The 26533-nt window shown below is 46.7% G+C and overlaps 2 protein-coding genes across 3 annotated transcripts in view; one reads left to right on the top strand and one right to left on the bottom strand.

The window, feature by feature from the left end:
• Window positions 1–3685: 3685 nt before the first annotated feature.
• Window positions 3686–6672, top strand: rasl11b (RAS-like, family 11, member B). The gene is made up of 4 exons (XM_088629508.1): window positions 3686–4003; window positions 4434–4490; window positions 4593–4669; window positions 5445–6672. Exons 1-4 carry the CDS (start codon window positions 3886–3888, stop codon window positions 5904–5906), a joined length of 714 nt encoding a protein of 237 aa, XP_088485634.1. The 5' UTR covers window positions 3686–3885; the 3' UTR covers window positions 5907–6672.
• A 2043-nt stretch (window positions 6673–8715) lies between these two features.
• Window positions 8716–26533, bottom strand: part of scfd2 (sec1 family domain containing 2) — a 145139-nt gene continuing 127321 nt past the window's right edge. For both annotated transcript variants that reach the window (XM_088628665.1, XM_088628751.1), the window contains 3 exons: window positions 24636–24770; window positions 16951–17070; window positions 8716–9115 (listed from right to left, as the gene is read on the bottom strand). In XM_088628665.1, coding sequence (XP_088484791.1) covers window positions 9023–9115; window positions 16951–17070; window positions 24636–24770 — 348 coding nt within the window. In that variant the 3' untranslated portion in view covers window positions 8716–9022. The remainder of the gene's footprint in view (window positions 9116–16950; window positions 17071–24635; window positions 24771–26533) is intronic.

Here is a 26533-nt window from a genome sequence, read left to right as displayed (position 1 = left end):
TAACATGCAAATGCAGCGAGCAGTGACCTCTCTGGCCTGTATGACAAAGGCCAACTCAGGAGGGCCATCTGTAAGGTAAACAGGTCACCCACCCACCTTTATCATGAAAACGCTGCTCAGTCAGTAAGAGTTTCCTTCACAGTGGGCCATTGCCAGCAGCGCTCCCAGCTCTCTGGCCTTTGAACGGCCTCACTTCCAGAGCTCGTTCCCTGTCCCGAGTCAAAGGAAACACCCGTTTCCCCGCCTTCTCCCGGGACGGGTGATTATTGCTCCCTGCCAATCTTGTCTGTCGGGCGCGGGGGCGCTCCGTGAGTTTCCTTTCCGCTGCTGCGCCTCGATCCACAGCGAGCGCGGGAGCCCCCACTCCTGGCGACGGGCCGCTGAGGGACCTCGGGCGGGAGCTGCTGCCGTTGAAGCGCTGTTCTTCAGCATGTAGGCGATGGCGTGATCTCGGTGGGGCCCGGCCCACCTGCTCCCTCTGGAGCTCAGCCCGGATCTCCTGGGGACCATCGGCATTGCCGTGGGAAGACAGGGCCACTACCACCTGATGCCGTGCGAACAGATCTGGGCAGCCCTGCGTTCCAGAGCCTGCAGTCCAGCTGCATGGTTTTCTTGCTTCAGGTTGCCATCTGTACTCGACCTCATTCTGATATCTTAAAAAACACAGGATTTTAAATTACTGCCTTCAAAGGCAATGATGATCAAGCTTGGTAAGGGACGGGCTATAAAACTGACTTTTCACCAGTGGGATTGTTTTCACAGCCGGCATATTTTCTCTAAAGAGCAAAATTCAATATCACTGAAGTAAAAAAAACACACAAAAAAGCCTGTTTTTTAATTCAGTACTAATCTTTTCACTAATAATCACTAAATGAACATTAGTTAAACCGATATGCAAGGAATTTGGCATGTGCTTCAGATTCGTGTTGAAGTTGGCACAGATAGCACAGTATTATCCCAGGTACTAATGTACTAACCTACATTTTATTGCACAAACTCCAAAACAAGGGCTAATTACCTCTGAGTTTGACCTTCCGCAGTGCCTGAGTGACGGTGGCAGCTAGCAGGGACCTGTCTGTTGTAAATGAAACACATTAATTTTATACTGCTGGGGAAGCCTGCCACCACGGCTCTTATCAAATACACATTCCAGACTTTTAATACCCAGGAGTCTGGCTGCCAGCGTCGACTCGTGAAGGGATCGTGGCAGAGGGGACATGGAAAGCAAGGAAAATGACTAAAATAAGACTCAAAAACTAAGGAAAGGCAAAAAAACTGATGAAAAAAAATTAGCAGCAGGTTATTTTAGGCCAGCAGTTGACAATCTTGTCCTTGGCACAGCAGTTATCTATGTGTATCAACAAGAGATAATACCCTCACAGCTCCAGCCTGAAAGTTACCAGATGAGCCGGCAAGATTTTCAAACTCTGAAACTTGGCGTAACTTATGACTACACATTTAGCTTGACCTAGAGCCATAACTTAAACCTGCTTCTGAAAGAGAAACTGCTTTAGTTCTTTTCTTGACAGAAAACATACTGTAAACACATATATTATCAGCTAATGCACTGCAGTCCATTTTATATCCAGTGCCTGACAAGTGAAGAGGGGTCTGTTTAACATGGACTGCAGCCATATATAAACAGGAGTGAAGCAGAACTGTGAGGATAGAGAGGCAAACTGTACAACATCCCTCCTCTTCGTGAGCCATATATAGTAATTCATGTTAATAATTAATTATGATAATTTCATGTGTTTGTATAATGCTTTTCACACTTTCACATATAGGAAGGGACCCACTTCACTCCTGAATGGCAGGTCCCCATCTGGGAGACACACAGGGGCCCTTCTGCACCAGCAACCCCATCTGGGAGACACACAGCGGCCATTCTGCACCAGCAACCCCATCTGGGAGACACACAGCGGCCATTCTGCACCAGCAACCCCATCTGGGAGACACACAGCGGCCATTCTGCACCAGTAACCCCATCTGGGAGACACACAGCGGCCATTCTGCACCAGTAACCCCATCTGGGAGACACACAGCGGCCATTCTGCACCAGCAACCCCATCTGGGAGACACACAATGGCCATTCTGCACCAGTAACCCCATCTGGGAGACACACAGCGGCCATTCTGCACCAGTAACCCCATCTGGGAGACACACAGCGGCCATTCTGCACCAGTAACCCCACCTGAAATTTAGCCAGGACACTGGGGTCAATATTATGAATCTCCCACTGTACATTGTCCTCAGTCAACACACTGGGCTATTGATTTGGCTCTTGATATGCTCCAGAGGGCAGACTCTCCCTCAGTTGGTCCTGGGCTGTGCTGTGGGTTTGAACCAGCAGTCTGCGTCCTAGGCTGTGCTGTGAGATTCTGATTTTGGGCTGTGCAGTCTGAGTTTACTGTGCAAATCTCTAGCAGAATGCTGGACACCTCACAACCAAGTGACCCTGACATACCTGCCTCTGTTACCAAAGCCCCTCTGGTCAGTATGAGCACTGTCCCGAGTGCCCTGTGGCTGACAATACACGGGGTTGAGTACCTGTGTAAGGTGAGCGCAGGGCTCCTTGTTGAACATGCCTGAACGTGTGGAGAACTGCCCCTTGGTGTGCATGTACTTCAGAATCAGGGCTTGTAAGACAGGACAGCATTTATTCTTCTGGGAAGATATTTCTATGACATTTATCTCCTGTTCACTGTTTTCACAGTGAAACTGGAATGCAATTGTACAGATTTAGAATTCAAGGCAATATTCACAAAGCACTTGCCTGAAAATATTTGCTATACTTTTATACTGTAGGACAAAAACTTATGTCAAAGTGTTGATGGAAAATATTTCAAAGGGTACATTGTAGATTTAAAAAAAATACTTAGTTTTGTAATGTAAAATGTGCTGTGCCCAGAACATTTCATATTTATCCTGTCCACTGACATTTGAGACTTGAAAAACAACAGTTTTCACGGTAATACAACTTTTCTTTCAGGATTGCGCTATACCTGCATAATAATGTAACGTTTGTATAATATACGTGATACCTAGAAGACAACGATGCTTATGTAGCTTTTGGGTTCGGGTGTTTCTCCTCTGCACCCACGTTCCTCTGTCTTTGTGTGGAGCCCGTGGGGCTCCGTGGCCCCGACATCGGGCAGCAGAGTGTCCGCAGCCCAGGACTGCGAGTTACTTCACCTCTCGGATCGAGTGACACTGGGAAAGGACACTGCAGGACTAGCTCCAAGTCAGCCTTGGAATCTGAGACAAAAAAATCAAAACAGACGGGACTTTCTCGTGTAAATGTGACCGCAGTGTGTAGCCAAGTGAATAACTCGTATCTAAAGAGGGGCGAAGGATCGGAACGTTTCGTTTGCACGCTCAACTACAGCAGTGTAACTCAGCGGGCATCGTGGGGGACAGCCGCAAGCTGAGGGTCAGAAAGTGGGGTCCGGTGTCCACCCCTTTCCGCGCACAGCCGCCTGAGCCCCTCCGCCCACTGTGCCGCACTGTCCGTCCGGAGAGAAAGGGTGTTTTGTTAATCCTGCGGGCAGAAGCCCACCTGTCCCTCCTCCCCCCGCCCCCCGTGTTTGCTCCGCAGGTCCACGTGAAGGCGGAGGCGGGGACGCGCTGTACGGGCCGCGGCCAATGAGCGGGAGCGCGCAGCCGCCGCGCTATAAAGGCCCTGGGATCTGCCGGCAGGACAGAACATTCCCGGAGAGGACGCGGTGCGCATCAGCTGAGCCGGCGGGGCGCTAGTACTCTCTGTACACAAACAAGGATTATCCGCATCTGCGCGCCTGCTGAGGCGGATACAAGAAGCGCTGCCTGGAGGGGCTTGTGTTCAGATCCCCTCTGGCGTGATCCAGCGACCGTCCGCACATCCCCATGAAGATGCGTCTCATCCAGAACATGTCCACTATCGCGGAGTACCCTGCGCCCGAGTGCCCGGCGGGCAGAGTGATTAAAATCGCCGTCATTGGGGCCAGCGGGGTAGGAAAAACTGGTGAGTACAGCCGCTAAATCAAGCGGTAGCGACTTTGCAGCGGTTTCCCAGTTTTAAGGATCATGAAGGTTCAAACGTCGGGAGATAGTTTTCTTTAAGGTTGCACTTACTACTACTTCTGTAAGGATCGGCGTCGTATGGACGTTTCCTTGATACAGTATGTGCTTCTGTATAGCCGGCGGCTCTCTGTCGACCGGACCTTTTACAAAGCACCTTTCAGGGCAACGAAGCACACGGGTGAGAATAAAAAAACGCAGATAAAAGCTCTATCTTGGGGACGATTACGATATAAAGTGTATTTCGTTTACATCTCCAATCGCCAGCCTTATCTTCTACTCGTTGTGCTCGGTTTTAAAAGCTTTAAAAGACCCAAACGCACGGAAAGCGGTGATCTAATGTAACCCGCATCTTTTTTTTTTTTTTCCTGCAGCTCTGGTGGTAAGGTTTCTAACCAGGCGCTTCATTGGAGACTACGAGAGAAACTCGGGTAAGATCCGTTAAAGGACAGCTAATGCGTTGTTTTCATTTTGGTAACATTTGTTCTATATATAGGATGTCTCAACGCTGATCGCTTTTTTTTAATTAACAGGTACACTTTACACCAGAGAAATCCAAGTTGATGGAGAACAAGTGGCCATACAGGTTCAAGATACACCTGGTGTCCAGGTAATTATTATTATTATTATTATTTTTTGTCTGAGAAGAGCGTAAGACGCAGGCTGTTCGCTCTCGACGTCTAGGCTGTTCTGAAAGACGCGCGCAGACCCTCTTTGTACTGCCGAGCTGGAAAGTGTCTGGTCGGACTGGTGACTCGAGCGCCCTGGTGAAAGGTCAGCTGTTGTGACGGCTGGATTCTCGCACTCTGGGCAGTTAGCCCACAGGCTGACTTCAAACCCCCGGACAGAGAGTGGTAACTGAAACAAGATCCACTCATTCAGCTGTGCGCTCTCGGTAACGCAAAGTGACTGCAGAGCTAAGAAATGGGGCTGATTAATCAGGGTGCCACGTTTGCCTGATGTGCATTTAATCAGTTCTGTATCGAAACGGGTCACCAGACCAATAGGAGAGACTGTGGTAGCGTCCTCTCTCTCTAGCTAGAAAGATAGCTGTGCACACTGTAGCCAGACTCCGGCTCCATTTCCTGCTCCGGGCAGTCATCCAAAGCCACTTTTTTTTTTTTTGGACTTGGGGAGAGAGAGTCTGCCTGTCTAGCCAGTTAATTTCCCATCCTGTGTGATGGGTGTCTGAGTCTGAAACACATGATACTCTGCTTGTCTGCTGCGTTTGGCTTTTCGCCGTTCCCTTCTGCTTTCGGCCCGGTTGAGGCGGACAGCTTGACCGAAGACTGTGGAGGCTGTAGGTGCACGGCGTGAAGCTCGTTCAAGCGAAGCGGCGTGTTCTCCTGCTGGTCTAACCGAGCCCGTCTTGCCTCCTTCCCCAGGTGTGCGGGCTGTCCGGCGAGCAGGTGGCCCGGTCTGTGCGGTGGGCGGACGCGGTGGTGCTGGTCTACTCCATCACGGACCGCCAGAGCTTCGAGCTCGTCGGCCAGCTGCACCAGCAGGTGCGGCAGGTGCACCCGGAGAGCAGGGTGCCCGTCGCCCTGGTGGCCAACAAGGCCGACCTCCTGCATGCCAAGCAGGTGGAGCCGCAGCAGGGCCTGAAGCTGGCCGGAGCGCTGGGCTGCGCCTTCTGCCAGGTGTCGGCCAGCGAGAACTACAACGACGTGCACAACGCCTTCCACCTGCTGTGCCGCGACCTGAACAAGCAGCCGCCGCCGCCCAGCGGCTCGGAGAAGCGCAGGACCTCCCTCATCCCCCGGCCCAAGTCCCCCAACATGCAGGACCTGAAGAGGAGGTTCAAGCAGGCCCTGTCCGCCAAAGTGAGGACGGTGACCTCGGTGTGAAGCGCCGCGCGGGGCTGGAGGGGCGCTCCAGTGAGGACCCACGCCGAGCAGCCGAGCTCCCGCCTCCTCGCCGAGGTGTGACGGAGAAGCGGAGTCGATTCTCGCCCCTGCAGGGGCAGCGGAGCCTTTCGAGAGGGTGACCGAGCATGTGACTCTGGACTGCGATGGGGAGGGAGGGTCGCCTACTTCCTGGATCTGTTGCAGTGAAGTGACGTGTGGACCGCCGCTCCGGAGGGGCAGAGCGCCTGCCCTGGTCCGTTAGTGGAGCGACGCTTTAAACGGACGCACATCTGGGGTTGGATGAGATCACTCGGTTATCGAGCTGGAGTGGAAGCTGACTTGACCTTTTCCCTTGGCAACCTGAGCTCTGAAGGACAGGCAGGGTGGCTTAGAGGCTGGCTTGATGAAGGTGACAGCGGAGGCTCTCGAACCCCAGTCCTTTCCTCTATCTGGTGTGCCCTTTCTTGCAGGGACCTGGAGCTTGTGTCTTGTCTAGCCTGTGCTCGTGTTTTGTAAGCAGAGCTTCTGCTTCGTGTATTGAGCTGCTGTTACACATCACTAGAAACAAGACGAGGGATTGCCTGGGTGTGTTTGCTGTGGGGTAGCAGATGCCCACTGAGACTCTGCTGAAGTCTCTCTGAATGCACTTTATTGAAGCCGTAAGTGTTTTTGCTTGGCAACTGTAAGTTATTATACCAGCTACTTTCTCCTGAGGAGGAGGTCCTTTTGGTCATCTGTGTTTCAAAATAAAATTTTGAACAAATCACTTAACTGCTTTGTTGTTTTTTTTGCAGACAGGGTCCTTTTCTACAATTAATTGGGATTTTTACTAACCAAGCTGGACAAACGCGTGTTTATAAATTGGTTCATGTGGTGTTTGATGGCGGCAGGAAGTGACGGATCAGTTAAGCCTTTTGACTTCTGCCAAATTACTCCTGAATATTAACAAAATGCTTTCTTTGCACACAGAATGCTTTCAGAAATGGTAGCTTCCCCTGATTTCCTTTAAAATCTCCCAGTACCTCTTAAAGTGGCTTGTGTGTCACTTACCCACAAACTTCAAGCAGCTAGTGGAAGAGTGCTGCAGCCTTGTGTTTCTGCCTGCGTGCGTCACTAGCCAAGGTCTAATAAAAGGCTCATTCAAGCAGCAGCAAAAACTATTGAACACTTCTGACAGGGAGCAGGGAGGCTTTGAAGCTGGAAAAAATAGTCATCGGAAAGGATCTCTCGAGGCTTGTTGGAACTGAAATGGGATTTTTGGAAGTGCGACGGCAGAGCCCTGCGTGCACCGTGCCCTGGCCTGTGTGAATGGAAAGAGCCCTCTCGTTCTCGGGTAGGGTCGTGCAAGACGTGCGCACACACAGCTGGATTGTCCTGTTTTTTTTCATTTCATCCAGTTATCAAGTGTTCTGGTAAAATACTTGTGATAAAACATTATGGTCTTTAGCTGGACTAAAGAAAATAAAATTAGGGTACTACATATTCCAGTGTGCTCATGGAATTGTTTGTTCAACACTGTTTGCTTCCAAGTCATACATAGAGGAGCCAAAAACAAACCCCAGCTACACACTGAGTCTTTTTTTTTTTTTTAACCACATCCCTAATGCTCTTCAGAAATGATTTGCTGAAAGGTGCTCACAGGCTGCAGTGGCTTTAGGAAGGAAGGAAACCATGGCGACTGTAAACAAGATGAGTTCAACATTCTGCTGCCTTCAAGCACAGAGATGCAACAGCAGAGGAGCCAGTAATGTATTACAAGTGCCCAGTAAGCTGCTACTGTCAGAACCAAAACTCGCTGTACAAAAAGCAGAGGTGCTGCCCTTTCAGTTTTTTAAATGGCGGAAATGTGCCATTAGGTGTTTATTCCCAATCTGTTTTCTCCAACACCCCGGTCTCCATGGGCACAACAGTGCGCCCCCAACAGCTGGCAGGGCCAGCCCCGCTTCTGGACCTTGTGGGCGTTCAGCTCTGCGGGCAGGAGCTGTCTCCACCGTCTGTGCAAACCAGGGCGAGATGGAGGCCTTAGTCCCAGCGCACAGGGGACGTGATGGAATAGACGCCTTCCCTGAATGGACAGTCTCCGGCTTCTCCTTCAACTCCCTTCCAGTTTCATGACATACTGACCCTCTATCAAAGCTTAGATCTTTCAGTTTGTTTTTTCCCCTCCAGTTTGTCTGAATTGAACTCGAATTAAAAAAAAAAATGTACTGCCATTGTGAGGTCAGACCACAATGGTCACAATGATGACAAAAGGATAAACCATATACTGTACTTACAAAACAAGGCGTTAGAGGTAGTGATGGAAATCAAGGCACCTCCCACATTTTGCTCCTTACCCGTTTAAAACTGTTCACACTTAGTTATATAAGCCACCCTCAACAGTCACTAATCGCCAGTTCACTTATTAGTCATTAATGCAAATGCTGTCATGCTCTCCCACAAACGTATGAACTGCTCTTGCACTGAAGCCATGGCTCCATGTATATCGGGCTTCCCCACACCTAGTCGGGACCCCAGGGTGGGGCCCTTTCCGACCTTCCCTGAACATCTTTCCCAACAGCAGGAAGGGGGCTTGTCCAGGCCCCGGAGGGCTGCACTGAGCCGGCTTCACTTTCCGATCTGCCACTGGGACGATGCCTCGGCTCATACACGAGGGCTCTGTCAACACCGAACAGCTGAAATACGTAACCGGCCGCGGACCGCGGGTCTCGATGGGACGCCTCTCACTCAGCAGTGGCTCGAGGCGAGTGAGTGCTGAGGAGGTACATTTCCAGTTCAAATACCCAGAACAAAGGACACCAAAACAGCATTGACAGCCCAGAGTCAGCAGGGGGTTATATTGAGCACACAGAAAATACACAACAGCATTAAGATCTTTCAGCACCAAACAAAGTAGCAAAATAACCTCATGGAGGAAGAACGTGTAGAACATCATTAGCTGTCAAAGAACAGATTGAGGGGACCGCGGCATCGCTGCTACCGAGGCTGTGATTTACATGGTCGTCTTGCTAAGAGACGAGAGTTTCAGATCTTTATATACGGCTGATGAAAACAAGGAGCCGCCGGACAGCAGAGGTTCCCTGGTTCATCTCTCCTCCGCTCCACGAGAGAGAGGCTCAGACGCCGATATCTGGGTGCAGACGGTCAGTGGCGAACAGGAGCTCCGGGACATCGGCTGGCTTCAGCAGTCGGGTCGACAGCACTGTCACCTGCAGGGGAGAAGGACGCAGGAGTGAGAGGGAGAGACTGCAACTGCTCCGTGCTCAGAAACAAACTCCTCCACTGGCGCAGAGGAGAGACACTCCTGCTGTACAGAGACCCGCTGCTTTACTGGGGAGAAGCATTGAAAGAGGAGTCATTACACAGAATTTCTTAGCAGGGAAAAGCTGGTAATCATACAGGCCTGGATATTCAGATCCTGGACAAAAAAGGTAACACATTCCAGCACAAGAAATGGAATACGGCAGTGACTGAACTGAATTCATAAGATAAGATCACTTTAGTGGCCATATACAATTTCTCATATTAGGAATTAGTTTTTTCGCATACCCCCAACTTGCTCTCCATGAGACACACAGACAGGGAGAGAAGCTGGGGGTCAGAGCGCAGGGTCAGCCATTCATAAGGCACCCCTGGAGCAGCTGGGGTGAAGGGCCTTGCTCAGGGGCCCAACGGAGCACGATTCTTCTGGTGGCTGCGGGTTACGAACCGGCAACCTTCCAGCCACAGGCACAGATCCTGAGCCACAGAGCCACTACACCGTATCGAATTTGGTATTAAGAGTAAACTATTGAATAAAAGATGAACAGATATTCACAATTTAATGGTATCCCTATTTATGTAATGACATATACAATTATACAGACTAAAAAGGTCAAATATATGTTTATCACAAATTAGCAAAATAAGTATGTAGAAGCAATTGTGTATTGTTCAGGCTGGTCTGTGAGAATTTTAATTTGGAAATTCACCTAAAGTATATTGAGGATATAAACAGTCCTTAGAAAGGCAAATGATTTTAGAAATCTTTAGCTTTTCCTTGTTCAACCCCAAAGAAGACAGCACCCCCCACAAGACAATATTTGTGGAATTAAAAAACATACCACACAACCTGCACTTATTGCTGGCATGTTCCTAACATTAACTTAGTCTTAGTGCTTTTCCCCGTTTCCTCCCAAAACGCAGTCCTGCTTGTGTAATGCAGGAAGTGCATATCTGTAAAATTAGCAACACAAAACTCACGCACTCTGTGCCACATACTTCCCTGATCCCTTTCAGTTTGGGTTTTCAATATCACAGGCTTCACTTACTTGGCTTTGCATTATCTTTCCAAAAAGGCAAAACAGAAGGGTCTGTTTACGAAAAACACGCAGCATATAAAGAAACCCCCCCAGATTTCTGCATAATTATTATAGACCGAATTCATTGTCTGGGTGATGGGCCAAACCTTTGATTTCTATTTCTTAAATAACTGACACTTAACAGCTCCCAGTCCGCTATTGTTATTCATTTGAAGCCTGAATTCAGGGCTAATCTTCAGAGGAATGTTGCTAATCATCCTCTGGAAGGAGATGCCACCTCATTCATCGGAATTTTGCATTTCTTACAAGCAGGAGAAAAGGAAGAACCTGTTTTGTAAACACTTCTCAGTTGCAAGGCGTCAGGTTGCAGAAATTCTCATGTCGGCCTCTTCAGAGCGGGCAAGAAAGTGTGGCCTGTTTATAGCTCACCAGTACTGCACAGACCTGCACCAGGGTCCTGTTGGTAAGAGGCTGCACTCCCCAGAAACATGGCTGATGATACAGGCACGCCACATTAGTCAACTGATCTGGTTGGGGTAATATCGAGTAATGATTCAATTCCGGAATTGTCCGCCCAAGGCAGATGATTACAATTACAGTTTACAATGACAAACTGATGCATGCGCATACTCTGCAAAGTTTCAAATCACACAGGTCCATGTGATCCATCTAGCTCTGCAGAATGGTCTGGTGTTTCCTCCGAGTTAGGATTCTGCATGTTTAGCAATACGGTACTCTGGCAAAAGGCAATTCAATTCAAAGGGCTTCATTGGCATGGCTGATGAATTAGTGTCGCAACTAACACAATTTTTATAAAACATTATTTCTCCCTGTACTTCTAGTTATTAATTACTTCCAGTTATTATTAATTATTCAAAATGGCATTTTTTATGTGCCACCGGTGCATTAAAGATGTCATTTTGAACTTTGTTTCATCTATATATTTACTATCTTCCAGCGCCAGGCCAGGCCCTGGGGAGGCACAGTCATAAAGCACTTACAGACATCTGTATTCAATAAAGAGTAGAGCCCTCCACAGCTTGTGATGTGTGTGCTTAACGGCACAAATACATATAATACAATACAAACGCAATAACTGAGAGCACAGCTGGAGAAAAACACCACGAGAGGCTGTGGCTCTCCAGGACCAATACTCCTTAGAATAAAAGTGGAGCAATTCCAATTTCAGACAGTCGCAGGCTTCCAAAATGGGCAAAGGTGCGACAGTAAGTGAATCTGCCTCTGACGTCTCTTTCAAGCAATTGTTTTAGGTCAGTTGTGGGAGGTACACTTGTATTGCCACATTCTGCCCACTGCTGGCTCTCACACACCTCTGCCTGCCTGCGTGACGTTACTGAGAGTCTGCAGAACAGCTGCCTGCCTGCGTGACGTTACTGAGAGTCTGCAGAAGAGCCGCCTGCCTGCGTGACGTTACTGAGAGTCTGCAGAAGAGCTGCCTGCCTGTGTGACGTTACTGAGAGTCTGCAGGAGAGCCGCCTGCCTGCGTGACGTTACTGAGTCTGCAGAAGAGCTGCCTGCCTGCGTGACGTTACTGAGAGTCTGCAGAAGAGCTGCCTGCCTGCGTGACGTTACTGAGAGTCTGCAGAAGAGCCGCCTGCCTGCGTGACTTTACTGAGAGTCTGCAGAAGAGCTGCCTGCCTGCGTGACGTTACTGAGAGTCTGCAGAAGAGCTGCCTGCCTGCGTGATGTTACTGAGAGTCTGCAGAAGAGCCGCCTGCCTGCGTGACGTTACTGAGAGTCTGCAGAAGAGCCGCCTGCCTGCGTGACGTTACTGAGAGTCTGCAGAAGAGCTGCCTGCCTGCGTGACGTTACTGAGAGTCTGCAGAAGAGCTGCCTGCCTGCGTGACGTTACTGAGAGTCTGCAGAAGAGCCGCCTGCCTGCGTGACGTTACTGAGAGTTTGCAGAAGAGCTGCCTGCCTGCGTGACGTTACTGAGAGTCTGCAGAAGAGCTGCCTGCCTGCGTGATGTTGGGAGACCCCGGAACCACATTCTGACATGATGCAAACTGACATAGGATGCAGCCTTGTTTCAATATTCCACTTTATCCATAAGTGCATGACAGGAGATATCAACAGTATTGTTACAGACATACAGTATTTTCTCTGTGAAAAAGCCTTAATTAGTGCCCATAAAGCATCTTTGACTAAAGCCAGCTTAGTCAGGTTACCAGTGTAATAGTCCCCAGACACAAAATCCAGAACACTCATCTGACAAAAAGACTACATGCAGCCTCTATACAAAGAGCTCACGGGGGGGGGGCTCTCAGTAGAGTTGTCTTGTCAAGACCCCCGACCACAGTGCAGGCCGTCTGCCTGGACATGACCTTCGAGGAGTGTGGGCCTTTCAGAGTGCCACAACTGACAGGTAAAGGACAGGTGTCCTGTGTCCGCGGCCGCGTGACAGTTCATAGTGTCAGGGCAAGGTAACGCCTCAGGTATGATTCAATTTATTTTAACAGCTGAAATACTTCTGCAGTTACTACACAGGTGGAAGAGCTAATGCAAATGTCCTGCCTACAAAACCCGATAATCCCTAACATAGTCTGTCTTGCACGAAAAAACTCTAAAGCCATAATTGGGTCTTTCAATAACTTTGACAGCTTTTTTTCAAAGCAGATATACCCTGGCTTTACAGAGAAATTCCTTACGAAAGCTGACAAAAAAGAATCCTGCTGTGATGAGTCATGCTTAGAAAGGGCAGTCCTGAGAGCAGACAGCACAGCTGTCCTGCAGGTATCAGCTACAGACTTTACAGGACAAATGAAGGGAAACAAGCTGAGAGCGTCTCATAAGACTGAAGAGAAAAAGGCACTGTTTTTCACTAAACCAAGTACAAGTAGGCCATTCATAACTGCCTATCTTGTGTTTACTACAATAATTTGAAACCTGACTCCCTGCAAAGGCTGGGAGTATTACACAGCCTGAAGCAGGACAATGTTCTGGTGAGTGACTCTTTCAAGTCTCCACTTTTCACTTTCCTAGACTAAAAACTGGATTATTCTACTACGACAGCAACAACTGCAGAGTATTACAACTGTCACAACCAAATAATTTCTTTTTTAAATTTTTTTGAATATTTTTATGCTCCAGTTTAGTGGTCAGCATAGCGTAGTTGGGCAAGTCTCTGGATTCCTAACTGACAGGTTGTGGGTTCAAGTCCCTCTTGCAGACATTGCTGTTGTTCCAGCCATCCTATCCATCAGTGGGGATCAGCATTAACGCAGTGAAGTGAATTTAACTATCACCTAACATTTGAATGGCAACACAAGAAAGAAGATAAAGCACACTGCTAGTGAGGAATGCCGCCTTATACTCTCTTAGCAAGTGCCCATCACCAGGGTGACATTTACTGCTAAAAAATATTTAATGCAAGCAGCACTGCAACATTAAACCCAAAGCAATACTACATCCAAGAAACATATCCGCTATGTCCTATATTGATGTACATTTGCTCAATAACAATCAGTATGATGCTGAACTGACTGCCATATCTCTACAGATCTGGGACTCACAGATAAAACACCCCAGAGATGAAACTGCTTGTGTTTTAATGGTTATCTGCAGTAAGGCACACTGTTACAGCAGGGGGGAACAATCTGTGAGGCCGCTGAGCGAAGCAAAGCCGAATGATTTTCTGAACTCATAAAAGAGAACACTTATCACAGGAAGGGTGTACCAGCTTGAGCCTCTGGTGGGACATCCTGCCAATTCACGTGGAGAAGACAAACCCGGAAACTGTGTGCAAAGTGATGGATTCCGTGGCCGAGCCGTCCGAGTGGTGATATTTAAAACCGGAGAGCGCAGTGTGTGGAACAGCCCGCATGCATGTGCTGTGGGATCCGTTCGTGCTCTCTGGGGGTCTGGTCTGGGAGAGGCTTTGCAGAGCCGACTGTGGGAGCTCTGCTTCAGATCTGCTGCGTGGGAGGGATTCTGCTCAGCGAAGGAAGAATCCTTCTGAAATGAATGCCAAGCGTGCCAAGGGACTTTTTTGTGCACAAAGGCTTCAAAGGCGTAAGCTCCAGATAAACTAAATGACAAAAATGATATTCTTGCTGCTGTACTGCCAGAGAGAGACAGAGAGCAATGAAGCACATCGCACGTACTGCAGCGCTGTTTCTGGAAACTGCACCCCAGCCCGGGTTCGGACTCTCCTGCCTCCTCCTTCCTGTCGCTGAGCTGTGTCGCGCTGCGCCAGGGGTTTGGAACGGGGAGCTGAAGCCCCAGGAGAGCAGGGAGCGACAGAGGGCCAGCGATCACTGCGCGCCAGGTCAGCCTCTGCTGCCGGAGGGCAAGAGGACCTGCTTTCAAATTCCCCCTTTCATCACAATGAAACATCATTAGCACAACCCCATCGCGCGTGGACATGTGGATCTGAAAGGGAAATGCAGGTTGGAAGCTGCCGTCTGTTCCGAGAGGAAGACGTGTGAGCTTCCCCTGGTTGTGTGTTGCTGTTCTCCTTTGTGTCGGAGTAAATGTTTGAGGGAGCTGCTGGCGGCTGTATCCTCACGAGCGATTAAGTGGGCAAAGAAACACTGTAACGCAACCTCAGGGCTTGAGGGGACTGAGTGCGTTAAGGATCGCAGGCTTACCTGACCGCTCGACTCTGTTCTTTTTCTTCCCACAGCCCGAGAGCCACATTCAGACACACCAAGAGGGACCCCATTATTACCCTAAAGAGCGTCAGTCTGGAGCTTTCCAGAGCATGATGAAAACAAGTCCTTTTAACACCTGGAAAAACTGAACTTAAGAGACAAGTATGCGCTAGGTAGTAAGAAAGTAGAACTCTTCAACAAACAACACGATGAAACCAGGAGCAAGTAGGGACTAGAGGTCAAAGACCTGAACTCACAAGAGAATTCACACATTTTTGTTGTGCCTTCCCTGTATTTTATCTACTTTACATTAGCCTGCCAGACAGCTTAGTTCTGGGTTTCAGGTTCTACAGACACCGGTCAAGCACTGACATCCTGCTAAGGGAGTGCACACAATCACAAGAGGATCCTGGGACATCAGCACATAAGAGAGGGTACTAACGAGAGGAGACTAGCTGGTCCATCGTGGCCACTTGGTTGCTGGAAGACTATTGATCTGAGAATCTCACCCAGCCGGTTAAACATCTCATGGAATCTGCTTCAACGACATGGACTGTTGCAGTTTATTCTTATTCCTATAAATAGATGCCTCCAGTTCTGAAGTAAAGACCTTCTTGTTTTTCACCAGTGTTTTTGGGTAGCTGCCCAGTAGGCTCTTAAGACTTCTGCATTGCCTATACCAGCTCCTCTCGAGACTTTAATTGCTTGAATACCAAAGGCCCAGGAATTAAAATTGAGCTCCCGATGAGGAGTCAATCTGACACACGATTGTTTCTATGAGAAAGGGGTTATTTTTACAGCAGAGTTTTTTTCCTACATTAAAAACAGTCAATCTGGATGTGCTGCTTTGTAAGAGAGATTCTGCATGAGGGATACAGTCTGTCCTGGGAGTGGGGGTCAACTTCAGCTGTGCATGTCCTGTGACCCCAGTGAGACACTCTCAGAGACTGTACAACATCTGGGAATATCAGGACACGGTTGTCATCAAGCCCAAGTATTCTGAATCCCAGCCTTACTTTACGACTGAGTAATTACTGTACATTCTTGAGATGAGGTAAGGCTAAGGTACAGCATATACAATAAAAACAACAGAATACAGCCTGCTTTATTTTTTCTTTTGTCTTTCTGTTCAGTTTGCAAGGACATTTGTGACAGCATGCTTTCCACTTCACATGAGGCCTCTAGAAAAGTTATATAAATCTCAGGTAATTCAATCTTGGCGAACACAATGATTTTCAAACAACGCCCTAATTCTTGTGGCATCCCAAATTATTACTGTCCTAGTTTTTCACCTGCCAAACGCTCTTTAAAGTCTGATTAAAATTCTGACTTCAGGTAAAGCTATTTGAAAACCATTATAACAATGAAAAAAAAATCTTATGTAACAGCTGAAACAAAACACCGCAAGGGTTATTTAAGGTAATTAAATGAAATGCCGTACCCTGCAAAATACCAGCAAAATACCAGCAGTTTTTTTGTTTCTAAGTCACAATATCGCCTCTCTGAACTTTTCCATGTCTTAACTCTTCCCCAGGATGCAGGGTGTTGCTAGGTGATAGCTCTCTGCCACTGTAGTTACCTGTATACCAGGCCCGTGTGCTGTAAGTCTGTAGTTACCTGTATACCAGGCTTGTGTGCTGTGACACTGTAGTTACCTGTATACCAGGCTTGTGTGCTGTGACACTGTAGTTACCTGTATACCAGGCCCGTGTGCTGTAGGTCTGTAGTTACCTGTATACCAGGCCCGTGTGCTGCAAGTCTGTAGTTACCTGTATACCAGGCCCGTGTGCTGCAAGTCTGTAGTTACCTGTATACCAGGCTTGTGTGCTGTGACACTGTAGTTACCTGTATACCAGGCTTGTGTGCTGTGACACTGTAGTTACCTGTATACCTGGCCCGTGTGCTGTAGGTCTGTAGTTACCTGTATACCAGGCCCGTGTGCTGTAAGTCTGTAGTTACCTGTATACCAGGCTTGTGTGCTGTGACACTGTAGTTACCTGTATACCAGGCTTGTGTGCTGTGACACTGTAGTTACCTGTATACCTGGCCCGTGTGCTGTAGGTCTGTAGTTACCTGTATACCAGGCTCGTGTGCTGCAAGTCTGTAGTTACCTGTATACCAGGCTCTTACCTGCATGCCAGGCTTGTGTGACGACACCAGCTCCTTGACCAGTCGCACTTCTGAGGGGGTGATTCCTCCAACCATGAACAGGATGAGCTGAGGATGGTCGCTCGGATGGGGGCGACTCACCTGTGAGAGTTGGCCAGTGAGAGACAGAGAGATTGAGATTCACTGAGCCACAAAATACACAGAAAGGTGTTGGGTTTAGTGCTAAGCTTGGCAGAGAAAACTATCGATAGTTTCATCTAATACCTGCTTTAATGACCTACATCTGGGAATCTTCCTCAATAATAGGACTAAAAACAATTTCAGAATGGGTTCATTGAAACCTGAGTAAAAAAAGCACCAACTAAAAAAAATGCTTTTGGCTCTTTATTTCTTAAAAAGAGATGTTCCTTTACACACTGAAAACAACATTCTCATTATCTGATGCAGAGACTGCAAGCCAGAAATACTGTAAATAGGGCAAAAATAATGAGCGCGTACCAGGTCAGACAGACACTGTGCCTGACAATTGGCCATGAGCGTTTGAGAATAAAGCCTGTGGCATGGTGACTGTCTGAGCACAGGGCTTCAGAGCTTTGCACAAGGGGTGCAGTTTGTAATTCAAAATTTATTAGCAGAGACAGCCTCCTAATCATTTCAGTCTACAGACTGCATTTGAGCACAGCTTTTTCTTCTGATTCTTCCCACAGTCACAGATTAATAATTTAATGTATTTCTAAAGACAGATGATAATCTGTGCAAAGATGCCCGAAGGTTTCTTGAATAGGAGACCTTGGTATACGACTATATGAAGGAATAAACATTGTTATGCACATATGGGGGGTGTTTCTCCACAGAGATGAGCCTGAAATTATTCAATTTGTATAATGTAATCCTAAAGATGTGCTCATGTTAGACTTCAGCCTTTCCCATATCAAACATCATTACCAAGTGCGAGAACCATATAAACATATAAAAATACTTGGAAAAAAACTCAAAGCTGGAATCCAGGGCAGGGATGGATCATACAAGGCTGCCATCTTCCTCACAATTACTTCCTGTTTTAACCCCCACACTGTCTGGGGCAATTCCTTTGCCCCGGTTCACTTCCTGTGACATTTGGTGATTGCGAGCTCATGACTTATCCCGGGGGATAAACTTCCATTGGTGGGATCTGACTGATTCCAATGTGAAAACAGGACAGGTGGGCTGGCACTCAGTGCCCACTGTGAAAGTTCATGTCGTCCTCAGGGTGTTTTACTCTAGCAGATATTCTGTCTGGGAATATGACCTGAACTCCTGAGAGGAAGAATAATTCAGTAGCATTTACACTGCAAAAATGTCTGCTGGAATAGGTCTGTCTGCCCATTTGTCCTGGTAGCTATGTAGTGACTGCTGTGCCTGTAAAAAATGCACTACAGGAGAGAAAAAGCTGGAATTCTTCTAAAGCAACACAAGAAAGATTTTTGTTTTAATTTTAAAGAACATTGACTCAAAACTGACACCTTCATGGCCAAAGAGAAAAGCTCAGCAACACCTTCACAAGTACAACGATGCAACAATGTCTCCATGACCTAATTCCTGCTGCCATGGCAGCAACTAGCTCATGGTTTAATTGTTCTGAAGGACGCGTGCAGCAGGAGTGGGGGGTCACTGCCGACGGCCTGGGGTGGGGGGAACAGCTGGGGGGGGGCAGTCCTGTCCCCCGATGTGGGGCTCTGGCCAAGGAGGAGGTCTGTCCCTGTGAGAGCACCACATCCTGCCTCTTACTTTCTACAGAACTCCTCACGGACACGGCCCTCCGCTCAGGGCAGACTGCAGTAATAGTCTGTGATCTGATTCTAGTTTTATATGTTACAGTGTTGTCACGGATATAGACTGCAGTATCTGCTGCATGACGAACAGCTCAGCCCCTGCCAGTGCTCCCTTGTGATCCACAGGCTGCCAGGACAGTGGACCTGGGGGGAGTTTTCCACATTTGAAAGTCTTATTACTTGAAGAGATCCTCCAGGGAGGGGAACTTATTCCCATGTCACATTCCCAACTAATTGTGTTTTAGTGGTTACGCTGCAAAACCAAACCTTCAGCTTTTTTCAGAAGCAAACATCTCTGAGGACGCACGCATAACATCCCATAATGCTTACCGAGACAAAAAAAGAAATCAGCCAGCGCACACATAAGAACAAGATAGAAAACAACAAGGAAAACAGAGCATTTTATACTCGATTTAAATGCTCTTTTAGTCTTTTTGATACCTTTATAAAATACATTTTTATATTTTGGGGAGCACATTGGTAATGCAAACCGCTGAAACTGTGTGTCTGCGGAACACAATCCGGTTTGATCATTAACTCCCCGAGAGCCTGGCAGAATACGGAGCCTGGAGATCAGGATATTTTCAGGAACACAGGCCCTCAGAGGCTTGGTTCCTACTGTTGCCTGCTTCATCCTGGGAGGAATATACTGCACCAGCCTTCTTCTATAACAACATTAGAAAGTGTGGAAACAAGAGGAGATCATCTGCAGTAATTTGGCAGAGCACAGCAGATAGAAAAAGGCCTGGTCAGCTACTATCTTGAGGTCACCAGGAATCAAGGAACATGCCACACGCTGGATCATTTTCAGCAATTTTACAGAAGGGTCTGTCCTGTTGAATAAATCACCCAGATTAAAAAAAAAATTTCATCCAAAAGCAGCTTTGTTTCACTGGTTTTGTACGAGGACAATGGAAAAACAGGTTAAGAAAACCCCCATTTAAACACCATATGCCTTTTTGACACAGGACATTTTGTTTAAATACACTGAAAGATCTGTACATAAAGGAAAAAACGTTCTGAAGGTTATCAAACTGGGGACGATATGAGCAGAGAAAAGGCAAACAAAATGAATTTGTCGTTCACTTGTTGCAATTGCAAAATGGACATTTACAGAGAGAAAAAGAGGAAATAATTCTGAACGAGAGCGAAATACTTTGAAGGCTGTCCAGCTTTTTGTCACTGCAAGTGAACAAGCAGCCACACACACAGTGCAGCTGCAGTCTGAGCAGAAAGGTGCCACAGGCAGTGTTGTCCATGTGGGGAACCATGATTCAGGTGCTTTTCATTAACACTGACATTTATACAGATGTCAGAAGAAATTCAGCAGGAAACAATTTTGGGAGCACCTCAAAATGAATAGGAACCCATTAAGCACAGAGTGTTTTCTAGGTAAATGGAAACAAATAATATCTTTACAAAACACAGGAAGAAAGGTAAACATTTCCAGACATTTCAAAACACGCAGGAAATGATCAGGCGAAAATCAAAAACACAAAAGGAAACCATTTAAGATATTTTTCAGCACTTTAGAAATTCTGGTTTTAAACCACTTGCATGCCATTTAAAAAAACCTCTATGTTTACTGTAATAAAATACAATAATTTCATATTTATGACAATCTTTATTATTTTCTCCATGACCACTCTATGTTTCATTTTTAAACAATGTTAGCCATGGTTTACTTGATCATAACATATTTAAGTGTTCATACAATATTTTATCTGTATGTACGGATTAAGCCTATATTTATTACAGAATCCCCCTCTTTGATTGTGCAAAAAACTATCTTTAATGGAACAAGACTCGTGGAAACATACAGTAACTACTTTCCCAGAGGGCACCTACTTACTATCTGCACTTTGCTACTTGCACCTCACTGGCTGCACATTGCGAGCTGTGCTGCCCACCACAGAACAGTGCCACCTTTCATGAATGGTGAATCTTCCACCTTACCAGGCTTTGTCACTCCGGAGAAAAGCAGGCTCCTTATGAGAGTTTCATTAGTCTGGTCACGTAAGCAGGAAAATAAAACGATGTTGCATATCCCCTGGAGGAGAGCACTGCACCCACAGTGATCCAGGAAAGTGACCAGCAGTATTAACAGCCATTCAGCCATGCTGGATAAACGCCTGAGCCAAGTAAATTAATAATCTTTAAATAATAAGGAATAAGAATTTGTTAAGGAACAGATAAAGAGTCATGCAGGGAAGAAAGACTTCAGACACTCAACAGCCTGATCGAAGAGAAGCCAGGACACAGAATCCTCAAGCTTCTCCAGACCTGCGCCTGGTGCTGCACAGAGCGGAACTGCAGATTCTTTTCCCAGAAATATTTATCTGTGTCGCACGTTGGAACGGCAGGCAGCTTCTCGGTGGCTTTTTCATCATCTTCCCTCGCTAAGACAAGAGGAAGAAGAAAGAGAAACGGACTTCCCAGACAGCAGAGAACTGTGAGTGACAGCCAGAGTAAAAAGGGTTACAGCAACACTACAAGTTACACAAAACACACTGGATTTGTATTAGCTGATCAAATAAGAGACAACCGTCTGATTTAACTTTATCCCTTGAAAGGCTTCTTCAGCTGACCAGGACAGAGATTCAGACCTTTTATTCACCCCTTTCTGAAGACGACACAAAACCAAAACACACACAAAGCCTGATGTCCTACAAAATAACTCTACAAATGTGAAACAGTGACGACAGTGGTCGCCCACTCTCTGTCCTCCGCTGGTCTGGGCCTCACCAGGACAGAAGCTTCCATACGCTCCCTCACACTGCTGCGCACGCAGACCTCGTCCAGAGCAGCGCGGTTTCACCCGCAGCACCGAAGCCCTGGTTTCTGAGTCACATGCGATTAAAAAAAGCTCTGACACGAATGAAGTGAGTGTTGGAAAAAAAGAAGCAAGCAAATTAATAATTAATTATATAACCATTTTAAAGGCACTGGAGCTCTATGTTGTTAACCACAATTCACCTTCGTCCTCTTCTCTCCCACTGAGCCATCTAAATTATTCAAGGTCAACAGAAGTCAAAATGATCAGGGAAGTTTATATGATGGCTTAGTGAGAAAGGCACCATCTTGGCTCGTGAAATGGATGAAGAATGGACCATTGACCATCTATCCACTTTCAGTCTGTGTGAAACTGGCACTGGTCTGAGCCGCCAACAACGGATTAGGAATTTAGGAGACAGAGCATTGTGGCCTCTTCTCTTCCAAGCACTGTCAGAGAAGGGCTGAGGCTGGCGGTTTTTATTCCGAATCACAAAGTCACGAAACTGCAAGGCAATGGCTATTATTAAACTGCCCACTTTGCAGATGTTTTTCAAAAAAAGTTTAATGAGTGTTTTGCTGAACAGCACCACTGTTACATTTTCATGAAGCAAAATGCTTTGAGCTGAGAGCCCCCTGACGATTTTAATTGGGCTTGCTCTGGATGAGTGCTATACAGTACTTGTGGTGCCGGCTGGTTTGTTTTCCCAGTGACTTTGATGCACATAGCTCTGGAGACGTCCCTGCAAATCCAGCGCCCTCCTCTACACAGCGCGCCTTCTGCTAGCAGTGCCTCTCCTGTGTCGTCAGAGAGCTCATGCAAACAGTGCTGGCGCTAAGCAGGGACGTGGGACCATTGTCAGCTTGTCCACCTCAACCTGACATCCTAGCTTCACAACAAAGCTACCAGCAAATCAACAAACAGGCAGCGTTTACACAAGCTGACAATGAGAGATCAATACAAACAGCAAATTCCAGAAATTCCACTTCTGAATAAACACACAGCTTTGCCATTAAGTTGACCAAATGGCAAGGGACCTGCTCTCCTCACAGAGGAGGCGGGGCTTCTCCTATTAGACTCCTCTACAGGACTGGCAGGCAGCAGACAGGACATGTGCCCTTTCCACCTGAGTCGACTGCTGTGTCTCACACATCTCACGCTGAAGGAGGGAGCCAGGGAACAGACATGTACAACTTGTACTCATATCTCAGCCCTTTTCAGGTGCTTTTTGATCACTCAGTGCCTTCAGTACAAGAGTGATGTGTGTCTAGAAAAACAAGTTCAACCTGCCTTTTACACGGGTTTGTTAAGAGACATTACACTTTTCACAGTGTAATTTTGAACACTTGGGTTTGACTGGCTGTCAGACCTAAATGCTAAACCTAAAATGGAGCTGTGAACCTTTCTTTCAAAATACTCTGTAGAGGTTATATGCACTTTGTATGCACATATTACATCATTAGTGCACGATATTGAATATACTAATGCCATATCAGTCTTGTGGAAGATGGGATGGCTTCTATCCTAGTTGGACTAAGTTTCACTATACCTTCCCTGCACATTGGAAAAGGCACTCTCTGGAAGAACCAGCTCTGACTGTCAAGGACGAGTCAGCACCTGGGGAAATCTAAAAAGCACCTTAAAAATATTTTTTCATCTTTACACTAATGTCTTACAGTCCTTGAACTAAAGAAATTAGTAAAGAAGTCTTGCTGTACTACAATAGAGCGCATACTTGTTTTTCTTAAAACAGTTCAAGCATGCATTTTAATAGTCAAATTTCATTTCACTTTCTGTGGCGCAGAGAATAAATGTCTTGTATTCTGTTCGTTCTAGATCCAATCTGGAGGTGGCTCCAAGCGCACTGCTGCTGTTAGTGGGTTTATGAAGAGAGATTCCAGAACCATGTGTGACTGTCAAGTCTTTCATCAACTCGTAATCAATTTAGCCTTAATGCATCAGCCTTGCAAGCAGGAAAGGGAATTATGTGCTAAATTACCGAAGCCAACACTGGAAAAGCTGTTTCTCACTAAATGTACCAACATCCCATAAGCATCAATGGATTTTTCCACTCAGAGCGGTGTTATTTCCAATCTGCTGCAGACAGAAAATAGGGGATATTTATTCCTTCATGGAAGCTTTAGAGGAAGATAAAAACGCTCTTGAAAAAAATGACAAGCTTGCCTGAGATGAAAGAATGCCCACTGACAGCTTACCTAAATATTTCATAGAAGAGCATGAAACAGCCAAATTTATTCTCACACAAGCACGTTCTGAATAAAAACAAACAGATTTCTGTGAATTTCCAGCACGTTTAAAACCTTTCAGAGGCTGGGGGCAGTGAAGAGAGTAAAGTTGCATTCAAACAAGGCTCCTGCTTTTTCTTTTGGGGCAAAGCAGCACAAAGAGGAAGACAAACTGCCCAGATTCCCAGGTTTAAGGCGGGGTCAGGAAATCCCGTCCCAAGTTCTGGTGCTCAGCCCGACACAAAGAGCAGGCGCCACATGTCTGGAAGAGTGGACCCACGGTGTGGTCGAGGTCCAGCGGATAGCCAGCCCGACCCAGTCAGAGTGACCAGTGCCTGTGGCGATGAGGACATCCTCTTCAAGTCTGAATAATTAACCAGTCTTCTCAGAGCTCAGCTGTTTACCTGCACTGCTCGAACCCCGGCAAGCTTGGTCACAGAGCCAAGAAACATCCTGAACCACCTTACAGGGCTTCAAGCTCTGATAGTTTATACGGAGAAAAAAACCCACCATTTTTCTAAAACCATATGCAAGTCAAACACGACTTGATGTTGTGACCCGATTCAAAAAAAGAAGCACCAGAGACCCGATTCAAGAAAATAAAATTAGCGATTACTCAAAAATGGTGGTGGGCCGGAGCAGAGCTGCTCAATAAAATCAGACCTGATGCCTGGACACCGGCGGATCTCCGGGTGCCAGGCAGTGTTTCTCCACACACTGCAGTGTGTCTGGTCACAACCTGGAAGCTGCAAACTGTGATATAAATTCACCTGAAGAAGGCGTCAACCACCTGTATGCATTGATCCTCCATCATAACATGATGAATGGATAAGGGAAGCTCCATAAAGCATCAATCGGAGGCGCTGCAGCCCTCACCTTCATGAACATGCTGAATCCCGTCTTCAGCAGGTCTGTCAGGCCGGAGGACATGTGCTCTATGTCCTGGGAGTCCTGTCGGTCAGGGTGGAAGATCTCTTCCAGTGCCTGCTTCAGAAAGGGCTTGTAGGTGGCCTGAAAGAGGAGAGAAGGTGTAAAACACTGTTAAGTCGCATCACCCCTGAGACCTGGCAAGAGGTCTAACACAGTCAACAGATGCGCCCGTGTGCCTGTGACTGTGGCAGTGTCGCCAGGCCCGATCACATGGTCATGACGGCTACTCTCAGCGCTACTGCAGCAGTACCAGCCCCTTCATCTCTGCAGCCCTTACAACTACAGCTACAAACTGTGCTGCATCTGTGTTTAGTCTCCTGATGCCTTGATGTAGGGACTGAAGATAAACCTCTACACTCTCCATCACCACTCCACCTCAGCCAATCTTCGTGCTTAGATGCAACAAATCAGTGGATACTCTTGCTGTATCTGGCCTTTGAACAATATTATTACTTATGTTTTTAAATAAAATGCTGCGTAAAACATTGCTTTTGTAGCATACCAACTACCACCGTTAATTGAATGTAGTTAGTAAAAACTGACCACAGCTTTTTTTAACCACCCTGATTCAAACAGCTGTGGAACACTGTGCATCACAGTACTCCAGTTAAACCAGTTTTCTGTTGTTGAAAATAAACTTGTTTTTGTGAAAATCAATTGAAATCATCATGAGGTCAACATCAAAACACTGAACAAATGCAACACATTAGTCACGCCTGAGCGGACTGTGATGAACGGCTTAATCACTCCAAACTCCACGCAATGCTGAAGGCTGGGCTGTCATACAGCCGCACTCACCAGCCTGTGCAGGCTGCGCACAGACCCTCCCTGCTGGGGAACAACTCTTCCCTGGTGCAGCAGGTAGTTTTCAAGACTTGAGGCAAAACTGGTGGCAGTTCTATTAGTGAGTTTCCTATTTTTTATTTGGGGGGGAAGCAAGTTAAATTTATGTGCAATGCTAACAGGCTAACAGGTGTTAAGAATTAAATTTAGTGTCAAAAATGATTTCCTTAGACATGACAGCAGGTAGTTTTGAATGACGCTCTCTTTATTTCATCGTTTGTAGCCTCACACCAGCGTCCTGGTGACTTGAGGGGCTCAAGTCTTCATGCTGGGTCTCCACAACTCCCAGTTATCCCCTTAAGACAACTGCAGGCAAGCTATCAAGTAAAATGTGAAACATTGTACAGATATGGAAATCTTAGGAATATGAGAATTAAATTTGCTCTCTTTCTTTTGGAATTCGGATATTTGGAAAGAAGTTAAAACTTATGGAAGCGGATTGCTGCCGTGAAAGAAAAAAAAGTCCTCGGCCTTATCTTGTAATTACGAGATAGTAATTCTTGCGTACTTTATGCGATCACGAGATAGACAATACTAGATATCGCTAGTTTACCTCCAAGGAAAAGATTTTCTAAATCTTAGAGAGGACAACATAAACTTATTCATGAGAAGCGCTGAGTATATATTTCAAGCAATAAGCTTTCTTGTCTAGTGGCAACCATTACAGCACACACAGCACAGTTTGTCTGGCTGATCTGTTTGTCTAACTTTTGTCTGCAAATCTTTCTGTTAAATTTGCATTTTATTTTCTGCTGTTGAAGCACTTTCATTACTTTATATTCAGCTACTTTTCAACAAAGCGGGAATAAAGGGGTCTTCTAGGGAGACAGAACTTCTGATGTTCCACTCAGTAAAAGCTGGTTTACACTTGGAACAGCATGAAGGCACTGCGGAGTGTTAGTGGTCACTGGGCCGAATTCCAGCCACACGGGTTTGATGTGAACTAGCTCGCCAGAGAGTTTATAGCTCCGAGACTGTGAGCTTTGGAAGAATAATGTACA

The sequence above is a fragment of the Lepisosteus platostomus genome, chromosome 1 (assembly GCF_059453375.1).
Source record: "Lepisosteus platostomus isolate fLepPlt1 chromosome 1, fLepPlt1.hap1, whole genome shotgun sequence".
NCBI lineage: Eukaryota > Metazoa > Chordata > Actinopteri > Semionotiformes > Lepisosteidae > Lepisosteus > Lepisosteus platostomus.
This window is presented reverse-complemented; position numbering and strand designations above follow the sequence as displayed.